This window comes from Elgaria multicarinata, chromosome 1 (assembly GCF_023053635.1).
Source record: "Elgaria multicarinata webbii isolate HBS135686 ecotype San Diego chromosome 1, rElgMul1.1.pri, whole genome shotgun sequence".
NCBI classification, from domain to species: Eukaryota; Metazoa; Chordata; class Lepidosauria; order Squamata; family Anguidae; genus Elgaria; species Elgaria multicarinata.
In genome coordinates, this window is record NC_086171.1 from 9,783,729 (window position 1) to 9,805,125 (window position 21,397).

The following is a 21,397-nucleotide window of genomic DNA, read 5'->3' on the forward strand; positions in this document are numbered from 1 at the left end:
CTTGTCTATCGATGACCATTAGTCATGCTGGCCTTGGGAACCTTCACGCTCAGAGCCTGTATGTTACTGAATACTAGTGGATGGGGGGGTCGGGAACCCGGCAAAAGAGGGGGTTATTTCTTGCCCTCATGCTCTGCCTGAGGGCGATTTCGACTAGACGAGCCCTGAGGTGGAAAAGCCACCGAGGGGGAGAATTTCAACATCGGGGTCGCGAGCAGAATCCGAGGCGTGCAGCCCTCAGGAGGTCTCGCGCCGCACCCGGGGCTCCAATCGCTTCTCCGCCCCTTCCCCACCGCTTGGGGGCACGGCTGCAAAAGAGCGCGAGCGTCCACCGCAGCAGCTCAGGCCGTCGGGGGAAAGCGGGCTGGACGCGCGCCAGCAGCTGGAGGCAGAGCGACGGCGCGGATAGGAGCCTGGCGCGTCGGCTCTTTCACGCTGTGGCCGGGCTGCTGCCGCTGCTGCGGCGACTGTGGTAGCAGCGTGGCTTTGGCGCCGTCCCTCCCAGTCTCTTTTCTCTCCCAGCGGGGCAAACCATTGCGGCGCGCCGAGTAGGTGAGGCACCTGTCAGGCGCTCTTGGCCCCGCGCGGCCGAGAGCGGCCCGGGCTCGCCGGCGGCTCGTCGGGACGCCCTCCCGAGGGCCACCCAGACAGCCTGAGAGGCCACTCCAGGCCCAGCGGGCGGCGGGAAGCCGGCCCGTAACGGAGCGCGGGAACCTTCCTCCCCCACACCCCGCGCAGCTTCTCAGTCGCCGCTGCCTGCAATGGCGTTGAGGAGCGGAGTCGGAGGCTGCTGCAGGGCAGGCTGGTGGCGGCGGCGGCAGGAGCAGCAGCGGTGTCGGGAGCTGGCTGGCCGGTGGAGCCCGAGCAGGGGACAGCGGCACTAGCCGCTGCAGCGGAAACAGCCGCTCACGGAGGAACAGAAGGCAGCTGGGCTTGTAACGCCCACTCTCCCGGGTAAGAGTGGCGCGAGATGGAAGTACTGTGCTATTTGCAATTTTAAAAGGAAAGGAAAGCCTCAGTAGGTGGACTCCTGCCACCGCAGCGGCTTTTGTTTCAGGAGCGCCAAAAGTGCACCGGCTCGTTTGCCCGGGCTGTGGAGCAGCGCTTCTTGCTCCGCTGCCTTTTGCCCGCTCGCCTGCATTCTGATACAGCGCCGGCGCCCTTGCTCGCGCTTCTTCTGTTGCAAGGTGCTTCTCCGCTCCGGCGTTGCCCGCTTTGGTGGAACTTAGCGGGGGCTGACTAACCTGTGCCTTTTGCACCACTTGGCCGAAAGAGAGGTGGGGGACGGGAGAAAAGGAAAGATTTATTTCCACACATTTGGGCTCGTTAGATAGCTAGCTACTCCCCACCACCTCACTCAGATTTCCTCCCCGGATGGGTTTCTTGCGCAAGCAAGAAGCTGCTGTGAGGCTTTTCTCTCTGCCCTGAGACCGTTACGACTCTTCTTTTCCTTCCTTATTATCGGTACGTTCCACGCGCTTTCGGTTTCCTCTCCTTTGTTTTTAATTGCATGCTTCCCCACCCCCCTATCCGGCCCCAGATTCGGAGAGAGAGAAAGAGAAAGGCGATTTGGAGGGCAGGGACGTGGTCCTTTTCCAAGAAGGGATTGGGGGGCATTAACATCATAGTGTTGCTTAGGAGCAAATAACCGCTTAGTCGTCAAGGCTGGAGAATAGACGCAATATGGGCGCGAGTCTTGTAATCTCTCCCAACCTCGGCAACGCTGAGTAGGGGGCGGGGGGTGTAGGAAGGAACGAAGGTTGGGGAGGGGGGAGGAAAGCGTCCAGTTTGGGCTGGAAGGAGCCAGGCGAGTCTGCATGTGTCTCAGGTCGCTTTGGGAGCTCGCAGCTGCGGTGAACTTGTAACCGCGGAGGACGAGGCGGAAACAGAAGGGCGCTAATGAGAGATTTTGCTCTCTTTTTTATTAGTCATGTGCTGCTCTTCTGTAGCCCTTCAGGGCTGCTTGCTAAGGCAGGAATCAAACCCCGTTTCCTCCTCGTCGTCCACTATTAACCGAGCCAAGGGTCTCTGTCAGCCCCATCTCTCTCCCTATAAGAGATATGAACAGCTCAGGATTCATATACATTTCCTTTGAGGTACAGATTTTGTTGAGATCCAACCTGGGAAATTGAGACATTTCGCCTGTATCAAGCGCTTTTCCTCCTTTCATTGTACCTTTTGCAGTTCTTTGTCATGCTGAAAATACCACAAAGGGAACAGGCAAGTCTTTATCATATTAAATTATTTGCTTCCTGCAAGTTCTAGATTGCATTGCATGTGATCTCTCTCTCCCTCTCCCCCCCCCCCCGGTTTTGTGGAGCGAGTGTATTAATTTGTTCATTTACTGCTGGTGGTGTTCTGAAAATGATTACAGCGTGACTGCACAAAGTGTTGCCATTTCAAAGGACCCCGTCACTCATGGCTGCATTTCACCATTCCTGTGGTAGAGAGATGACGATGGTACCTGGCTCTTGTCATAATTTGATGGAAACTTTAGTGATGGAATACCTAGGTACAGTACAATACTGTCATACAGTTGAATAATTTGTGCATTGTGTGTGTGCATAATAATGATTGCAGGATGCAGAAAAACATGAATAGATGGACTGCATTGTTTTCTGGTATCCTTATTCCCTAAGCAATGACAGAGCGTATATTCACCAACTTTTCCTGGACTGCCTAATTGTTGGATTTTTCTCATACACTGATTCTGTGCTGTAATATAATATGATAATGAAACCATTCCCAGGATATCACATGACTGACTGGTAGAAAAAGAGAGGGATTGGGACTTTGTTCTAGTCAAAAGCTTTGTCCCTTAATCTCAGGTGTGTGGGGAGCAGGTTGTAATTATTCATTTGTTATAGAAATGTACTTAGTTCCTTGTCTTTGTTATTATTTTGTGATCTAGGTCTGAGCACTGGAATTAAAAATGGGTTCCAAGGGGCTGGATCCTGATTTAGCCCTGGGTTAAATAAAGTCTTGATGATACCAAAGGTTAACATGTCACTTTGTCATCAAAGCTGGAAGCAGTCCCATATTTATTCCATTTCTGTTCTGCCCTTCTCCTAAGGATCTGTGTGAATGTGGCTTCCTAGGTGATCTCCCATCCACATAACTGCCATGTCCAAATGTGCTTAGTTTGAGAGATGGAATTACATCAGGTGCTTTCATATCATAATCTTTCCCTTTTGTATCCAGTATTGTTATGAAACTGATGTAAATATTGAATAGGCACAAAGAACTATAAACATGTGATGTGAATCAAAATCCTTCTTTGTATTGCAGGTTCCATCAACATTTTCTTTTGAAAAATCGTCTGGCTACCCATTTGGTTTTTTGTTGTGACCAGTATCTGAAGGATTGTCTGCTGCCTAAGGGTATGGCCTTGGCAAAATCTAGTGCCCTTTAAGTACATCCCACAATCTCAAAAGGAATTGGTTGGGTACAGCAGCCACTATGTATGTTGGTTTAACATTCCGAAAATAAACATGATGAAGACAGAGTGTTCAGGGGAAAGATCAACCCTCCGAAGTGCCTCTCCTCACAGGAATGCTTATAGGACTGAGTTCCAAGCATTGAAAAGTACCTTTGACAAACCTAAGTCAGATGGAGAACAAAAGACAAAAGAAGAAGGAGAGGCTTCTCAACAAAACAGGGGGAGGAAATATGGATCTAATGTCAACAGGATTAAAAATTTATTCATGCAAATGGGCATGGAGCCCAATGAGAGTACTGGTGGTATGGCAAAGACCAGAGGTAAGAGTGGTCCATTGTCTCCTCAAAGAAGGATTAGGCCTAAAGAATTTGTGGAGAAGGGAGATGGAGCAGTTGTGAAGTTAGAATCATCAGTTTCAGAAAGGGTTAGTAGGTTTGATGCTATGCACGATGGTCCTTCTTATTCCAAGTTTACTGAAACACGAAAGTTGTTTGAAAGAAATACTCATGAAACAGGTCATTCGAATCGCTACTCCCCAAAGAAAGAGAGATCAGTTCCTAATAACGAACTTCAAGATGAATGGTGCAGCTCTAAGTCTAACAGAGGAAGCACAGATTCACTGGACAGTCTTAGTTCAAGGACAGAGGCTGTTTCTCCAACAGTGAGTCAACTTAGTGCAGTGTTTGAAAATACTGACTCACAACAAAGTGTTATTATTTTAGAAAAGGCAGAAAACAATGAAGAATACTCTGTAACTGGTCACTATCCACTAAACCTGTCTTCGGTGGACACAAATCTGTCTTCCACTGTTGCAAACCTTGACGATTTTAGCCCCATAAAAGATGCCAGTGCTTGGCCTGCAGTAGCCAAGCAAAGTACCACTTCAGTATCTGTCGAGAACTCACAGGAAACCAGTAGTAGATCTCCATTGGTTAACGAAACCCCCAAAAGCACTTTGCCTGTTCTAAAAACAAGTGGAATACAAAATAAGGGTGCCTGTTATGATTCTGATGATGCCTGTGAAGCAAATAAACAAGAGCCAACAGATGGACTTGACAGAAAGAATTTTGGTGAGACCTGTGCCAGGAATAAGGCTGAAATAGATCCTGAAGTACCACTTTCCCAGCAAAAAAAGGTCTCTGGTGGAGCTGAGACTGCAGAAATATCAGGAAACTTAATAGCTGGTGATGGCATTGTAGTTGCTGAAACTTCGCATTCTGTTGGCTCCCACTGTGAAGATACAAATGGAAAGGAAGTACAGGAAGACTTGAATAACTTTCAGAGTTCTCATGTGTATATGCACACTGATTACAATGTCTACAGGGTACGCTCAAGATACAATTCTGACTGGGGGGAGACAGGAACAGAACAGGATGATCAAGAAGACAGTGATGAAAACTACAACTATGAACCTGACACAGAATGTTCTGAAATTACTGGATTGCCTGAAGAAGATGAAATCCCAGCAAATAGAAAAATTAAGTTTAGTAGTGCTCCAATTAAGGTAAGTTTCAGTGGTCTGTTTTCTGTCCTTGCATATGCTTGTGCTAACTCGTTATGCTGCCTGTCGTTTAGCAGTTATTTTTGGATTTTAAATTTAACTTTGACACTATCTGTGGTGAATTTTAGCTAGTGGCATCTGGTACTGAGTATTTTGATGTCCATTTGATTCTAAGTGAGGATTTATTTAACTAATTGAAAAAAAGTTCTGGGCTCTGATGACCTCTTATTGCTTGCTTTTTGCTTTTATGGTTGATTTAAGCCAGTGTCCCAAAAATATTTATTTTATTTACTAAATTTATATATTGCCCTTCACCCAGTCGGGTTTCCTGTGTCCAGCTTATGTTTCAAACAGTCCCCAATCCAACCTGTATAACTTTTTCTTGGTTTTTTTTTTTTTTTGGTGTTTGTGAAGACGTGCACTGGCTCTCCTCTTCCCACTCTCCTTTGTTGTACCTCCTCTTCTTCCCCCCACTCCCAACCTCCGCTGCCTCCCGTCACAATACATAGTGGTGGTACAGGTAGTCTCCCTGGCTATCTTGCTCTGAGGAAGGACTGCCTAAAAGTGAGGCATTTGGGCCTGGCAGACTCTGGAGAGCCATGCTGGCCACTTTCTTGCTGCAGCATTTGCCACAGTGGGTGCACCTGCTGTCTCCTTTTGAGAAGACTTCAAACTTGGGCGTCACCTTGAATGGTGGTGGTGGGGGATGTGATCCTGTGCCCCATCCACCCGCCTGAGGTGGGGGATTCATCCACCTTATGGCCACAGCCCTGGCCACAGCTTCTGCCACACAGTCGTCCTGCGTCTGGCCTAACTGTTGAGTGTTGGCATATTTGGTCCTTGTGTTTCCGGTTGCTGATCCTTTTATAGTGCCTCTGCAAACATTGTGTAGTCCCTGGCCCTAGCAGAAAAGGGGATCTACGACTGCAGGATGGATGGTAAGAGCAGATGGTATGGATGGGCTGTGGAGGCAACACAGCCCATCCATACCATCTGCTCTTACCATCCATCCTGCAGTCGTAGATCCCCTTTTCTGCTAGGGCCAGGGACTACACAATGTTTGCAGAGGATCAACACAGAGGAGGGTGAGCTCTTTCTCCCATTAGTCATAGATACCCTGTGAGATGCTTGTTGCCCCTCAGACTTCACATACCCCTCTTCTTTGTGCCATTTCTTACACCTTTGTCTACAGTCTGGGATAACTGTGACTTACAACACCATTCTTCCTAAGCCCTCTGGGGTTGGAAGCATCCCATATTGTAAGAAACCTTGAGGCTGCATAGTCTATAAGCCTATTGCTAGCAAGCACAAATTATTCTAACCCTCTGGATTGCATTTATTATTTATTTATTTATTTATAAAATTACTTACATCCCACCTCTTGGCCCTCAAAACAGGCCTCTAAGGCAGTGTATAATATTAAATTGTAACCCAAAATAACAGGCAAGGATGTGAAGCAAACATGTTTTCCTGCTGAAATATCCTGAAATAATAATCTCTGATATATTTAGCCAGAACATCCGTGTTTTTCAGAGCTCTGTCCCATGGAAACCCCCACCCACCTATTCTTCTGATTTTTAGGAAGCAAAGATATATGTTTCAATATATGTTTATGCTAGCTAAAGCTGATTCTCTGGCTAGGTGCCACATTATGGGGTCATAGGACCTACCTCGGAGGATAGTTGCGAAGGTCACTGAAATGTAGTGTTGTGATATGAGCCAATCTGTCATGTGGTCCCAATTATAGCTCTATAATTCTATGCATATTTTAAACCCAGTCCATTTACATAAAATACTCTTGTTTCATATACCATATTTGTTTGGCTTTGTGCCTTTACATGCCCCTGAAGAATCAAGTAGGAGCATCATCAATCTAAGTGCTATATATGAGGATGGTATTTAAAGTCTTAATCCAGGTGTGTGGGGCCTCTTTCATCCTGAGGCCGAATTCCATTTTGGAAAAGTTCTTGGGAAGGGCATTGCAGTAGTGGGCAGGGCCAAAGCAAAGGTGACAGGACCAGAACACAAAAAAATACCACCATATTTTAGCTTAAAGCGTTTACTATCAGTAACTAAGGACTTCTCCGCATGTAGCAAAAATTCCGCAGCCTTACAGGGACTTTGACTTCTGGAATCTTTGTGGATTTAAGGATCCACAATAGACATGCTTCCCCCTCTTTTTGTTGCTTGCTTCCCATATGTTTCAGTTTTACCACCAGCAGATGGTGCTGCTTTATAGTGCTTTTTCCATTCATTACTGCATTTTGGGGGTTTTATAAAATGGCGGATTTCTGCTTGAAAATAGCAGGAGAGGTATCGGCTGTTGACAGCATCATGAAAATGACCCACAAGCTTCCATGAGTGACTAATCATGCGCGTACAGTAAATTGCTCATATGGAGAAGCTCTAAGGAGAGGCCTTTTAGAATGGGGGAAAACTGCACAAAAACTGAATAATTGGTGGTTGGGGAAAGGGGGTGACCCTAGGGGAAGTGGATGTGATCTTCTGGGGAAACCTGGACAACCAATTTGAGACCTCTAGAGGGTCATTTTTTACCCCTGCCCCAGAGGTTCTGTACTGTAGCAATAAGCAGAGAAATATCTAATTTGAAATTGTTGAGGTGGCGTAGGTGTTTGTGCTAGATGGAGGTGTAATTTATATGGATATCTAATATTGAATTGGCATTTTCTGTGAAAAATAAAAGTGTGTGAGCAATAGATATCTGCTGTATAGGCAACAGTTGACAAAAGCACTTATTAGCTTCTCAAGAGCATTTTTTAAATCTGGTGAGGGCTCCCACCATTCTCCGCAGCCTGGAAAAGGGCAGACCTTTCCCCTGGCCTTGCACTAATGCTCAGAAAGCAGGAAGCCTTCTGCCTTACTGATCTCTGAGTTTATCTGAAGCTCAGCATAGCAGGAATGAGCCCCTGCCTACCCCACCCCATCCAGGTTGTGCTGTGGCACAGATAGGCAATGCAATGTTACAGAAAAAGAACCTTTCTACTTTGTGAATTTAATACCAAAGCCATATCCAACACATTTGAGATTGACACAACTGATTTTTGTTTAGCTTAAGCTATGTAGAAATTGAGAATGAAGTTTTAGGTTTGTCAGGCTTTAGAATTAAAGTATACCTGACTGGTGAATTGTACATCGGGGAGAAATTGTCTGTTTTGACCATAAAACTTACATAAATTTGGAAAATAATGCAATTAACGCATTCTGATTTGATAATTCTTCACAGTGTGCTAGTTACATGTAAAATACAGGGCATTAAATATAAGCTGCTGAAAAAGTATTGTGGAGCCACATTACTATATCATTAATCTTATCCTTGTGAATCGATAACAGCTGGTTCCTATTTTCTTTATCTGGTGATTTTTCTTGTGTAAATGATATAAAAGTATTGGTACACTTTGTTTTCTTACCCTGACATTTAAATTGTTTTAAAAATCAGCAAATTGTACAAGAAAAAACCATGTCTAGACTGGTTTAGTTGCATTTATTTGTTAATTTAATAATAAATCCTTTCACATTATATTGTTGACTTTCAAAAATATGTGATATCATAGCAGTTTTCAACTTTTACATTAATTTGCTCCTACACACATTTATGTATACAATAAATATGAGGGGAGATTAATTAAGGTTGCAGGTTGCATTATCTGGACTAGCCTGTGGCTGTAGCTAGACCTAAGGTTTATCCCAGGATTGTCCTGGGGTCAAACCTGTTCATCTAAGTGCCACACAGGGCAGCCAGCGCTCAGGCAGGGATGAACCCAGGATGATCCTGGGATAAACCTTAGGTCTAGCTGTAGCCTGTGGCCGGGGGATAGAATAGTGATGCCAGATACTGGCCCAGTTTGCATGTCATATGACTATCCAGGGTTTAAACAAACCCTGGGTAACTGAGCAAGCAGGAGTGAGTGAGTGTGGTGGCTTCTGTCCACCTGCCCTCCCTACTGAGTTAAACAACCAATGACACTCCATGATTTTAGTTCAGGAAAACCAGAATTCATAAATTCAGAGAACTGTGTAGTAATCTGCTACAGCTGCAATAATAATTTATCCTCATAGTAATTGAGGTACAATTGACACACTGTTAAAAGAGTCAACTGATGAGCTGATGGAGGGGGTAACTGGAAAGGAATTAAGCAAAACAAATAAATCCTCTGAAATAATTGCTGTTTTATTCAACAGTGCTATTTTGCATATGATTGAAGATAATTTCTCACCTAATGACAAATAGAATGATTGTTCGTATGTTGAATTCTATGAATTCAGTACATCTGGAAGTGCGAGTCAATTACATGTTGGTAGCTGTTTTCAAATAAAACCCACTAAAGCCATATATGAAGAACATGAATGGCTGTAGGAGATGATGGGGAAAAATAGCTTGGCCATCAAGCATTTGACTGTGGGGAATGCTATATATTGACCCTGTTCAGACAACACAGTGGGTAAGCATTTTGAACTGAATGTTATGGCTTAGCATGTCATGTGAACCTTTCCTAACCATGGTGGCTACATAACCACGGTTTATGCACACTCACTAACTATTTGCTTCAAAAGGGTTAGCAGCCTAACCATGGCTTAGTGTGTCATCTGAACAAGCCCATTGAGCTTCTTCAAACAAGGTAATTCTGCTTGATTCTCACAACCTGAAAATTGCAAAAAACGTGCATAATTTTTTGAATCCATGTTTTTCATCCATGAAACAATTTATTTTGAGCTGATAAAGGAAATGAGACTTTAACAGCTGTTTGTTAGATTCAGGAGTGGGGGAAGCTACCCTCCAATTGCCTTTAGTGGGAGTTGAGTCAGTCTATTGTCCTTTTAAACTTTTGTTCCAGTATTTAAAATTGTGCGGTTAATGTGGCAATCACCAGTGGAAAATTCTATGCTGCTAAGCTGCTTTCATTTGAAAGAGAGTTGCCTTAACTATTTTAGTCTCACAGCTTCATCCACTGTGGAGTGCTGTGAAGATGAAAAAGTTTTACAGGGTGTGTGTGGGGTGGGGGTGGAATAGCTTGTGACTCCTATGCAGTCTAATTGCTATGTTTTCAAAGCAATACAAAACAATAAAGACAATACTAGAGGAAGAGAAGGAACTGCATGGAGGAAAAAGATGAAGAACCAAACTGCAAGATTTCCCCCTGGCATTGGTACCTACAGTGTATCCTGTGATTTCCCCCCCCCCCCCCCAAACATTAGCTTGTCCTCAATCTCAATCATTAGCTTGGGTTCAGCTTGGTATAGCCAATGTGTAATTTGATTTAAAGAATACATAAATGCACATTTCAGCACCTGCAAAGAAAAATAGAATTCCATGCTTTGACAAACCTCTATATTCTGATGTAGCTCAGTAGTGCACATTACCATCCCTAGAGAGTCTGATAATTTGGAATCCTATCCGGAAGTGTGAATAAACATACATCTTGGTCTTTGTTTCTGAATATGCATCCAAACAGTTAATCTCTGTTTTATCATAACCTATCTGGTTGGACTCTTTTGAGATGTTAGAGTTGTTAAGAAGGTGGGTCTAGCAGCTACCTAATTTTCTGATTTACTGGTTAGTCCACTGATATCACTTTGGGGAAAACAACAGGCCATCTCCACTATGGAACTAGATCCACCAAGATGTTGAATTAATGGGAATTTCAAATTCTCATAAATAAATTGTCTACACCAAAACCTTCCTTTTAAAACTTGAACACTTGCCTTCATTGTTTTAAGAGGGAAATTATCACTGAAATTTCCCCACGTGCATGGTTACTAAGCTTCCTTCTGTCATCTCAGGATATTCTATAATGTTTTGTTAAATTCTTGCTTTCTTGGCGTTGAGCAAGTACATAAAATGCTGATCTTTTTATTTTTTCCTAAAGCTAGGCAGAAGTGAGGGGTCCCCGGCAGAAGGGTTTAGAATTCCCCAAGCTGGACAGACTAGTTAGGTAGCCTAACAGTAATTCTTCATTTTGCGGGAATGTGGGGGGAACCCTTGGAAAGAAGGGACCCACCAGTAGGGCAAATCATCCTCCCTCCCAGATCTGTAACGCATACCCTGCATAAATTATGCAGATTTCCAGGATATCTCTTAATTTATTTGGCTACTTTGCATAATTTATTCTGGTTTTACCAGTCTTGGGTAAGAAACTATGTATCGCCTTAAAGCTCTGTCTTCAATCTCTGGAAATCTGTCTGGCTCCTGAGGTCACAGTAGACATCGCCCACACACAAACAAGCTTAACTTCATCTTGTTTGACATAAAAAAATCTTAGTATCTTTATAGCGCTTTTTGAGTGTTCAAAGTGCTTCTTGTAGATTATTGGAACAGCCATTGTCACCAATGCTGTATGATAGGTCAGTAATATTATACCCATATTTCAGATGGGGGAGTTGAAGCTGAGAAATCATAATTTGCCTAAATCTTCCCCTCCCATCCCCACTGAATTTCTAACACAGGCAGTATTTGAACTTTATTATTCACAGCTCAGTCTCATGTAGCCTGATCCTATGCACGCTTACTAGAAAGATGTATTTGATGGGACTTACTCCCAATTAAGTGTGCATAGGGTTGAAGCCTTAACCACTATATTACTATAAAAAAATTGCAGGTTGGGGATAAATGTATTATTCCTTCTGGTTTGCTATAGTCTTGACAAGAGCTGATTGAACTTAACCTGTATCTTTAAATGCAAGAAGACGCACTTGTTGCATTTCCTGCACCCCAGGACTTTGCTTACTCCCCTCCCCTGCTTTCCTGTAGAAAAAAAACAGAACCCCTGTTGTTATAGGAAAGAAGGTTAGCAAAGAAGGTCTTGCTATAGGAAAGAAGGTCAGAAAAGAAAGATGCTGAAACAGCGCAGGAGGTCTCTGGGGATTTAAAGGTGTCTACTGAGTATATATAGAAATTTAATGTAAGTTTCTCTAATGGCTTTGATCCAGAACTGGGTGCAGAAGTTGATTCATTTGTGGCACCGATGGATGTTGGGGGCTTTGTTAGTTTGAGCCCATAGCTTTTTACCTTTTTTTGTAAGTGGCTAAACTCCTTTGTGTAAGTGGTGCTAATTATGACCCTTTTTTGTGACATGGCTCACATAAAAAAAAAGCTACAAATTAAGATATTGCTCAACTTTATGCTTTTGTTCCTTCTTCAGCGGCTTTTTTTGGTTGCTCGTGTTTATTTCAATGAGACAGACACATCATCATTTCCTGATGGATTGTGTCCCAGTTCTTCAGTGGTGGTGACAGCTTAGTTAAAATTAAAATAGATCTTCTTTGGCTGCCCAGTTTAAACAAAAATATCATCTGTCCTTTGCATTTCTCGAGAATGTGCAGAACATATTGGGTGCCATGAGGAGTCTTTGAGGAGGCAGCTAAATGATGGGGAAATAATGATGTGCTCAGATTTGGGGCTTGGGAAGCCATCCCAGGATATGGCTTGCAGATTGTGGGGAAGAATAATCCCCTCCCTATGCTGCATGGGAACCTTGGGGGTGGGATTGGGGTCAGAATCCTTTACGTTTGAGAAGGGTGGTTTGTCCCCTTTGCCACTTAAATAATCCGGCCTGGGGGCGGTGGGGAGCGAGAGCTGGTGATTTGGTTCAGCCATACTGTTTTTCTGTCTGATGCCCATTAACCACCTCTAAAGGATGCTTTAAGTTCTGAAGGATCCTGGCAGGTGGAACTGGTGTTGGGGGACACCGATGCCTGCTATCAATTCCTATTTATTTATTTATTTATTTATTTATTTATTACATTTTTATACCGCCCAATAGCCGAAGCTCTCTGGGCGGTTCACAAGTAGGCCCTAAGCTAGCCTTTTCCAACCTGGTGCCTTCCAGATCTGTTGGACTATAACTCCCATCACTCATAGCAAACTCACCCATTGGTTGGGTAATGGGAGTTGTAGTCTAACACATCCGAAGGGCTCCAGATTGGCGAAGGCTGCCCTAAGCTGAAGAGAAGCAAGCGCTTGCTTCTTTTTGCCTGACAACTGCCCAGCACGCTGAGGGCTTGTTTTTGAGCACTGGTTTCATACTACCAGGTTTCTGTCACAGCATGAAGGCCATTGCCCATATGTCCTCAGTTTTTCCCATTTGGGGTTTGCTTATTTATTTATTTTAAACTGATATCTTTTGCATACCTGCTTATTTGTCTCTGGGTGGCTTTGTTTCACTACCTCATGGATTGGCACAAGGCCACTCACTTTGCTGTTAGAGGAAATGATAGTGTGTGTGTTTTTGCAGATTGTGAAGCTTAGAGTGCATTTGGACTGCATTTTTGTGTTCACTTACCTAGGGGTAAGCCCTACTGAACTCCGTTAGACTTGCTTCTGAGTAGAAATGTAGAGGATTGCACCCCCATATTCATTTGTTGTTGTTCTAGTGTTTGTAACTTTTACAAAGGGCACAAAAATAGCTTAGATTTCGGTGAAATATAACGGACCAAATGGCCTTGATAGAACTTCCTGTAATATAATCTATGCCAAATTGCTATTTATTTATTTTATTTATTTATTTAATTACATTTATATACCGCCCCACAGCCGAAGCTCTCTGGGCGGTTTACAACAATTGTTTACAACAATTTCAATAGTTGTTTTAAATAACTATTTTTAAAAGAACATAAAGTTATAATAAATAAGCATTTCAGTTTAAATATGATGTAACTGATGCCCACAACACAGTTTTATATTGCATATTTTAGTTTCATTTATGTTTAGGAACTATAGTATAAATATATCACAATAATTTACTACCACATCTGCATTGTTTAAGTGCACATGTAATTAAATAAACTGCGCAATGTCTAGCGCAGCAGTAGAGACCCAAACTAGAAGTGATGGGACATATAAAATAGGGGATTTGGATGGGAGTGTTGTTGTGTGGGGTCTAAACCCCCCCTCTTCAGTCCCAATCCATAAATACCCCATAAATATCCATAAATTGCCAGTGTTCTCTCCCTTCTGGAGCTCATAGCTCCAGAAGGAGGGGGAATTTGGATTGTGGTTGGCATAATGGTTAGTGCTATACCCTCCCATTCCACCCTACTCCAATTGATCACTTTAACTGCCTTTAACAGTCAAATAATAACAGAAGCATATGCATGTCATATCTGCATTAATATTTTCATTAATGCTGGAAATATTTGGATTTACCATGTGCTGAAGCAAACATCTTCTTCCGATGCTACTCCATTCAAAACTTTAAATGTATTCTTTTATTCAATTTGTTTGCACATTACTAGCATATTTTTCTTCCTATAGACTCCTATAGTGATAGAGAACACGAATGGTGTTAATTGCACAGAACTTAAAGAACAGCTGAAAGAAGATCCAATTTAAATTCCCAAGAGCATCTAATAGCATTTCATGATTCACTTCAGATTATTAACAAGTTACAAGTTTTTGACTGGCACCATACTTAAAAGGATTAAGATAGATGAGAAGGGATGTAAAAGGTGGTGGTGGATGGGGGAAGATGCTCTTTGATGGTTTGGAAGCTTGCAACATGCGGTGGTAAAAATAGATCCGTTGTGACTATTCTTATAACAGTGGATATGTTCAGGAGTAGACTTTCCCCCCTGCATTCCTCCGTTATTAAGTGCTACATTATAGTGCCAACTTCATTTATTTATTTTTATTTATTTACTAGCTGTACCCTGCCACGCGTTGCTGTGGCTCAGTCTGGTTAAATTGAAAAGAAAGAAAAGACAAAGCGGATGTTTCTAATATGTTTAATTTCACAATGCTTGTGGATATACAATATTTTTAGTTGTTCCATTGTCTGTGTAGATACAGAGATTGTCTGGTCTGCCGACTCTAGAACACACAACATATAATTGTCCATGTGAGAAGCAATCCGTGTCTAGATCTAAACCGCACAATTCTAAAGATTGGCCCTGAGCTTTGTTGATGGTGATTGCAAACGCCAATCGAATTGGGAATTGCAATCTCTTAAATTGAAATGGCATATCTGTTGGAATCATAGGAATGCGAGGAATGAGGACATCTTCACCTTTGAAAGGTCCTGTCAAGATTGATCTCTGACTATAACAATTGCCACTTCGTCTATAGTTGGAGCATTGAATCTTCGCACATGTTCTCCAGCAGGCGTTTTGTCAGCATGAATAACAATCTTGTGTGTATCAGATGGCATCATGTCATTTGCTGTTTTGAACAAATGTACTAAATTGTTTTTTTCGTGAAGTAGCTGTTGCAGTTTTGAAACAATGGACCTTTTTATGCCGGTATAAATTCCGCAGCGTGCATTCAATTTATCATTGCCATCATCAATGAAATACATTTGTAGGAATTTATGTTGACTATCTTGAAACGGAAGGAAAGAGACGGCTTTATGATAAATTTGTCCTTTGACTTTGAAAGTTGGCATAAATGGAGCTGTGATGATTTCTGCGCCGAACGACGTCATTTGGAAGCATGAGTTGTATTTCCTGATGTTAGATAGGAAATGCTTTGATTCAGCGGTATATCCGGCAAGCAAAGTTTGTAATGGCTCTGGTGGTTCTCCAAGTTGAGGCAGTTTAATTTTTCCAGCAGCACAACACATTCCTTTTGTTTCTTCATTAAATTTAAGAGCCTTGCAATAAGGACACACTTCAGTCATATTGCCAATGAGAACATGCCGCCTCAAACTATAATCATCAGCTGGGTTGTACCGGAATGCAAGGCGATTGTAATCGTGTGATTGTTTACCACGGAGTCATGTTTGATGCTGATGTGCTGTTTCTCGTTGACGTCTTTCAGCCCCTCTCAGCCTTTCGCGTTCATTATGTTGAGAACAAAGCAGATCTGTAGCTGTAGTACGCAATTGCCGTGCTTGCAACCGTGCATCCTCAAGTCTGGCTGAACGTTGCTTGGTTGATTCCTTGGCACGTATTTGAGCCATTTTTTTTCTTTTTTTCTCATTTGCTGAAGCCCGTTCTTCCTGAGTCTGATTTGCAATTTCTCGTCGCAGTGCTTCCGCTCCGCAAGTACGACGACCTAAGTGTGATCTTCTGCGAGGCATTATTTGGATGAAGTAAAGCAGTTTGTTTGGTTTTTTAAAAAGGTTTTTTTTTACGTTGAGGAGGTTAGTGGAAACTCATGGCAGTTACCTTTCTTCTGAACGTGTAACTGTCACAGGTGTGACATCTGTATTCACTCAGCCAATTGCGAGAGTACATGCAAATAGGAGAGGAGGCAGAGGGAGCGGATTGGCCTACTGGTTGGTAATGTCACAATGATCAGCAGGACTGGTTTTGAGGAGGCCTATTTCTTCGATTTTAAGACAAACCTTTGACCCCATAGAGAACATAGTTACATAACAACGCTCGCGTATCCGAAAGCAACGCTGTGTCAAAATTTCAAAGCAATCGGTGAAGAACTTTCGGAGATATAACGACAGTAACGAACGGTCTTTTTCATTTTTATTTATATAGATTACATTTTTATACCGCCGCACAATTACAAAATACAGTATAAAAAGTACAACCAGGATAAAACCATGCAGCAAAATTGATATAAGATTAAAATACAGAATTAGAACAGTAAAATTTAACTTAAAATTAAGTTTTAAAATACTGAGAGAATAAAAAGGTCTTCAGTCAGCGACGAAAAGAGTACAGTGTAGGCGCCAGGCGGACCTCTCCGGGGAGCTTATTCCACAACCGGGGTGCCACAGCGGAGAAAGCCCTCCTCCTAGTAGCCACCTGCCTCACTTCCTTTGGCAGGGGCTCATGGAGAAGGACCCCTGTAGATGATCTTAAGGTCTGGGCAAGTACATATGGGAGGAGGCATTCCTTCAAATAACCTGGCCCCAAACCGTTTAGGGCTTTAAAAGTCAATACCAGCACTTTGAATCGGGCCCGGACCTGGACTGGCAGCAAATGAAGTTGTAAAAGGACTGGCATAATGTGATCTCGCTGGCCAGTCCCTGTTAATAAATGGGCTGCCCTGTTTTGTACCAGCTGAAGCTTCCGGACCGTTTTCAAAGGCAGCCCCACGTATAACGCATTGCAGAAATCCAAACGAGAGGTTATCAGAGCATGGATAACTGTAGCTAGGCTATCTCTGTCCAGATAAGGGCATAGTTGGTATATCAAGCTAAGCTGATAAAAGGTGCTCTTTGCCACTGAGTTCACCTGTGCCTCAAGTGACAGTTCTGGATCCAAGAGCACCCCCAAACTACAGACCCGATCCTTTAGGGAGAGTGCAACCCCGTCCAGGCAGGGCATACATCACTTTGCCGGACAGATGAACCACCCGCTAACAGTACCTCCGTCTTGTCTGGATTGAGTCTCAGTTTGTTAGCCCTCATCCAGTCCATTACCGTGCCCAGGCACTGGTTCAGAACAGTCACTGCCTCACCTGGGTTTGATGAAAAGGAAAGGTAGAGCTGGGTATCATCTGCATATTGATGACACCTCGTATGACTAACCTCATGGTTTTTCACTGTACTTAATTATCTCGTAATACATTCATACAGTTCTTGCATTTTACCCTTAAGCACAAGATTCTGTTCCTGTATTAACCAAAGTGCTAATTATTGAGTTGGCCTTTGATTGATTGTATACCTAGTGAGTTGTCCAAAATTAAGCCCAGGCTTTGGTAATATATGGACTACCTTTTTTTTTACAAGGGACCAGTGAGTTCTAATTAATGCCGCCTTGTATTTACATACTTCCCTGATAGCTGAAGACAAACAGGAATTGCATGCAGGAATTGCATGAGGTAACTGCATGAACTTCCTTGCAGGTGAATGACAGAGCAGTGTTCTGTACTGACCTCTCCTCTGAGGTCAGTACAGAAACCAAGCAGGATGTGCCAGAGCAAGGAAGCCTCCTTTGCACCCTGCAATGATATAAATCTCTGCTTCTCCTCTGCCAGCCCCCAAGAGGGGACAGAATTGGCCTTGGTTACCTATTACTTTTTGATCTCTCAGCAGCTTTTGATACCATTGACCAAAATATCCTCCTGGACTGTCTTCATGAATTGATCGTGGGGGATGCTGTTCTACAGTGGTTCGACTTGTACTTGCAGGATTGGTTCCAGAGAATAGCATTAGATGACTGCACCTCAGACCCATGGCAGTTGAACTGTGGAGTGCCACCGGGCACCATCCTGCTCCCAGTGTTATTTAACATCTACATGTGTTGGATTTAGCTTTCATTTATGCTTTGGCCAGAGATCATTGTACAAGTGCACTAGGGCAGTTTGTTGCTGAGTCTGGGCCGCAGTGGCTTCTATAAGAGTTTCAGCTATATCCAAATCAGGTCATACTTGAAAGTGTTGTCTGTTATAAACACCGGATACGTGCTTTCTGCACATTAGTATTGCATTTTAGTATGTAGGAAACATAATGGCTATTATTAAAGACCTAAATGATTTTGTACAACACAAGCACTGCAATCTGTGTCATTGGAGATTTTTAACATTTGTGTTGAAACACTAGACTTACTATTCTGCCTTAAATGTCTTCTAAAATAAATGTTTGATGCTATGGTGGTGGTGTTTTTAAGTGAACACTTGCAAGCTTCTTCCTATTTTACCTAGTATCTGAGTGCCTGCCACTTTTTGTTTCTAGTGATGAGCCATTATTGTTCTTTCATTTTGTATTTTTTACTATCTCCAAGCAGGAGCGAAAGAGCTTTGTGCTCAAGCATGCAGCTTATGAATGCTAAGCTAGGATTCTCCAGTATTCTGGCTGAGGGATAAAGTGTGTAGTGTCTAGCTGATACAAACTTTTTTTTTTAACTTTAGGGTAAGTGCATTGGTTTCCAATGCAGATCAGGAGTACTGCACAATGTTAGGGGGAGTAAACCACACAGACACTTTATCTTCTAAATTCTCCCCTCCTCACAGGACGGGGACTAAAGAAAGCAAGAAAAACTCAATTGGCCCTAACTGAGGGATTTTTAAAGCTTTCTTTAGACCCTGCATGTGTGTGTATTTGTGTGTGAATTTAGGTGGAGAAAGTGCCTGGGTGGGAAGGTTTAATACCCCCCCATGTGCAGAGGTCCCAACACTTTTTTAAAAAGTTAGGATCAACTATATGCTGAGCCTTAGTTTATCCCTTATTGTTGCATCTGAATGTGGCCACTGTGCCACTGTATTCTTTTTTAATTATAAGGGAGAATGATCATGTGAGAAATTGCCATTGGAGAGGGGTAGGAGAAAGTTGTGTGTTTTGGAGACCTATATTGTTCTTGCTGAGAGCTCAGCAGAACCTGCTGTTTTAGGAAAAAACGTCCGGAAGAGAAGCCAAATGAATCTCTTGCAGCCAAAATAACAAAGAATCGTGTAACAGCATAAAGACTAACACATTTATTATGGCATAAGCAAGAGTTTATTTCAAGGATCTGATGAAGCACCCTAGTCCAAGAAAGCTTGTGTTGTAATCAGTTTGTTAGTCTTTAAGGTGCTACAAGACTTTGTTGTTTTTAAGTGAGTTGAAGTTCTTCAGTCAATGATTAACTGCCCTTTCTCCATCACTACCTGGAGGTGTATTAGATTCAGTGGAGAGTCATCAACTCCAGAAGTTAATCAGTCTAAGGTGGTTGCAGATAAAATGATAAACACTTTGTTGACTTTGACTTGGTTATATCTAATTGTTTCATGTTGGAAATTAAATTGGGCTAGTTGCTCAGTCAAATGAAAGATGGTCAAGTGACAAAACATGCATGTCAAGTAATGTAAAACACTCTTTTGTACCTATATGTTAGAATTGTCACATAGAATTATAGAATCATTCCATAAACAAAAAACCTACGGTTTACAAAACAACGTTATAGGCTGTACAGTTTTCAACCAAACTCCAAAAAGCAGGGAAATTGAGAGTTAAGGCTCACAGGCCTATAACGCCACATCCTCCCTAAGGAGGCAGAAAGTGCCAGTGAAATTCTCATTCTCCCAAAGCAGATATAAACCATGAGGACAGGATGGAGAATAGGATATGCAGAGGTGACTGTGGGGTTGTGGAAAACTGATGACGAACAACTTAGGGCCACCTACTTCTATTTTTTTTTTAGTGCAGCCCTTCCCCAACCTAGTGCCCTCCAAAGGTGTTAGACTACAACTCCCATCATTGCAAGTCAGTATGTCCCATGGTCAGGAAAGCTGGGACAGCAGGAGAGGGAATGCTGTTCTATATCCTTACCAAATACAGGGGCTGCGCAATATTTTTTTCTCACACACATCTCGCATAGAGCAGCACGACTGATAACAGAAGGGGCACTATTTGTTGGAGATGTAGAACCAGAGCAAGAGCTGGCACTTTCAGCTTTTCGTAAATACCCTGCCCTTCAAAGAACCAATTTTTTTCTTAAAATGTGTTCATACAAAATATACTGTTCACTCCCCACAATCCCTCCACAATACATCATCTCATCAGAGTGACAGAGGAACAGAAAAGGATTAGTTTGGGTGTCTTGAACTCCTTTCAAATGAGATTAGTTTGCAATCCTATACCACTTGGGGGGAAGCCCTAGTAAACTCAGTGGCACTGGCTTCTGAGAAGACATGTATAGGACCCAAGTATAAACCATCCTTCTCCAGCCTGGTGCTGTCCAGATGTGCTGCGCTGCAACTCCCATGTTATGGTGAGGACGAAAATCATTTTCATCAATAGTTTTTAAAATAATCCTTCCTTACACATGAATCTATTAGGTGGTAGCTCTGCCTTTGATCTCACACTGCTGAACACTAAGAAAAATCCTCTGCGGTCACAGCATTCTTCTGCAGTCACAGCATTCTTGATCACTGTCCATGCTGACAGAGACTTTTATGAATTGAATGCTAAAACATCTAGAGAGCTACATTTTGCCTGCCCTTGCTCTAGAACAGTGGTTCTCAACCTGGGGCACTCCAGATGTGTTGGACTGCATCTCCCAGAATGCCCCAGCCAGCTGGCTGGGGCATTCTGGGAGTTGTAGTCCAACACATCTGGAGCGCCCCAGGTTGAGAAAGGCTGCTCTAGAACAACATTCCCCGATCAGTTTTCCAGAATCCCATAGTCACCTCTCCACATGTTTGAGAGTACAAGTCGCAGCATTCCTGTCCATGGGACATACTGACTTGCAATGATGGGAGTTGTAGTCCAACATCTTTGGAGGGCACCAGGTTGGGGAAGGGCTGCTCTAAACTGCCCAGAGAGCTCCGGCTATTGGGCGGTATAGAAATGTAATAAATAAATAAACAAACAAAAAGTAGGTGGCCCTAAGTTGTTCGTCATCAGTTTTCCACAACCCCACAGTCACCTCTGCATATCCTATTCTCCATCCTGTCCTCATGGTTTATATCTGCTTTGGGAGAATGAGAATTTCACTGGCACTTTCTGCCTCCTTAGGGAGGATGTGGCGTTATAGGCCTGTGAGCCTTAACTCTCAATTTCCCTGCTTTTTGGAGTTTGGTTGAAAACTGTACAGCCTATAACGTTGTTTTGTAAACCGTAGGTTTT

The 21,397-nt window shown here is 42.9% G+C and overlaps 1 protein-coding gene across 1 annotated transcript in view; it reads left to right on the plus strand.

The window, feature by feature from the left end:
- Positions 1 to 903: 903 nt before the first annotated feature.
- The window catches only part of PPP1R9A (protein phosphatase 1 regulatory subunit 9A), a 161,645-nt gene continuing 141,151 nt past the window's right edge, over positions 904 to 21,397 (plus strand). Inside the window, exons 1-2 of the mRNA XM_063123090.1 lie at positions 904 to 954; positions 3,289 to 4,943. Coding sequence (XP_062979160.1) covers positions 3,492 to 4,943 — 1,452 coding nt within the window. The 5' untranslated portion in view covers positions 904 to 954; positions 3,289 to 3,491. The remainder of the gene's footprint in view (positions 955 to 3,288; positions 4,944 to 21,397) is intronic.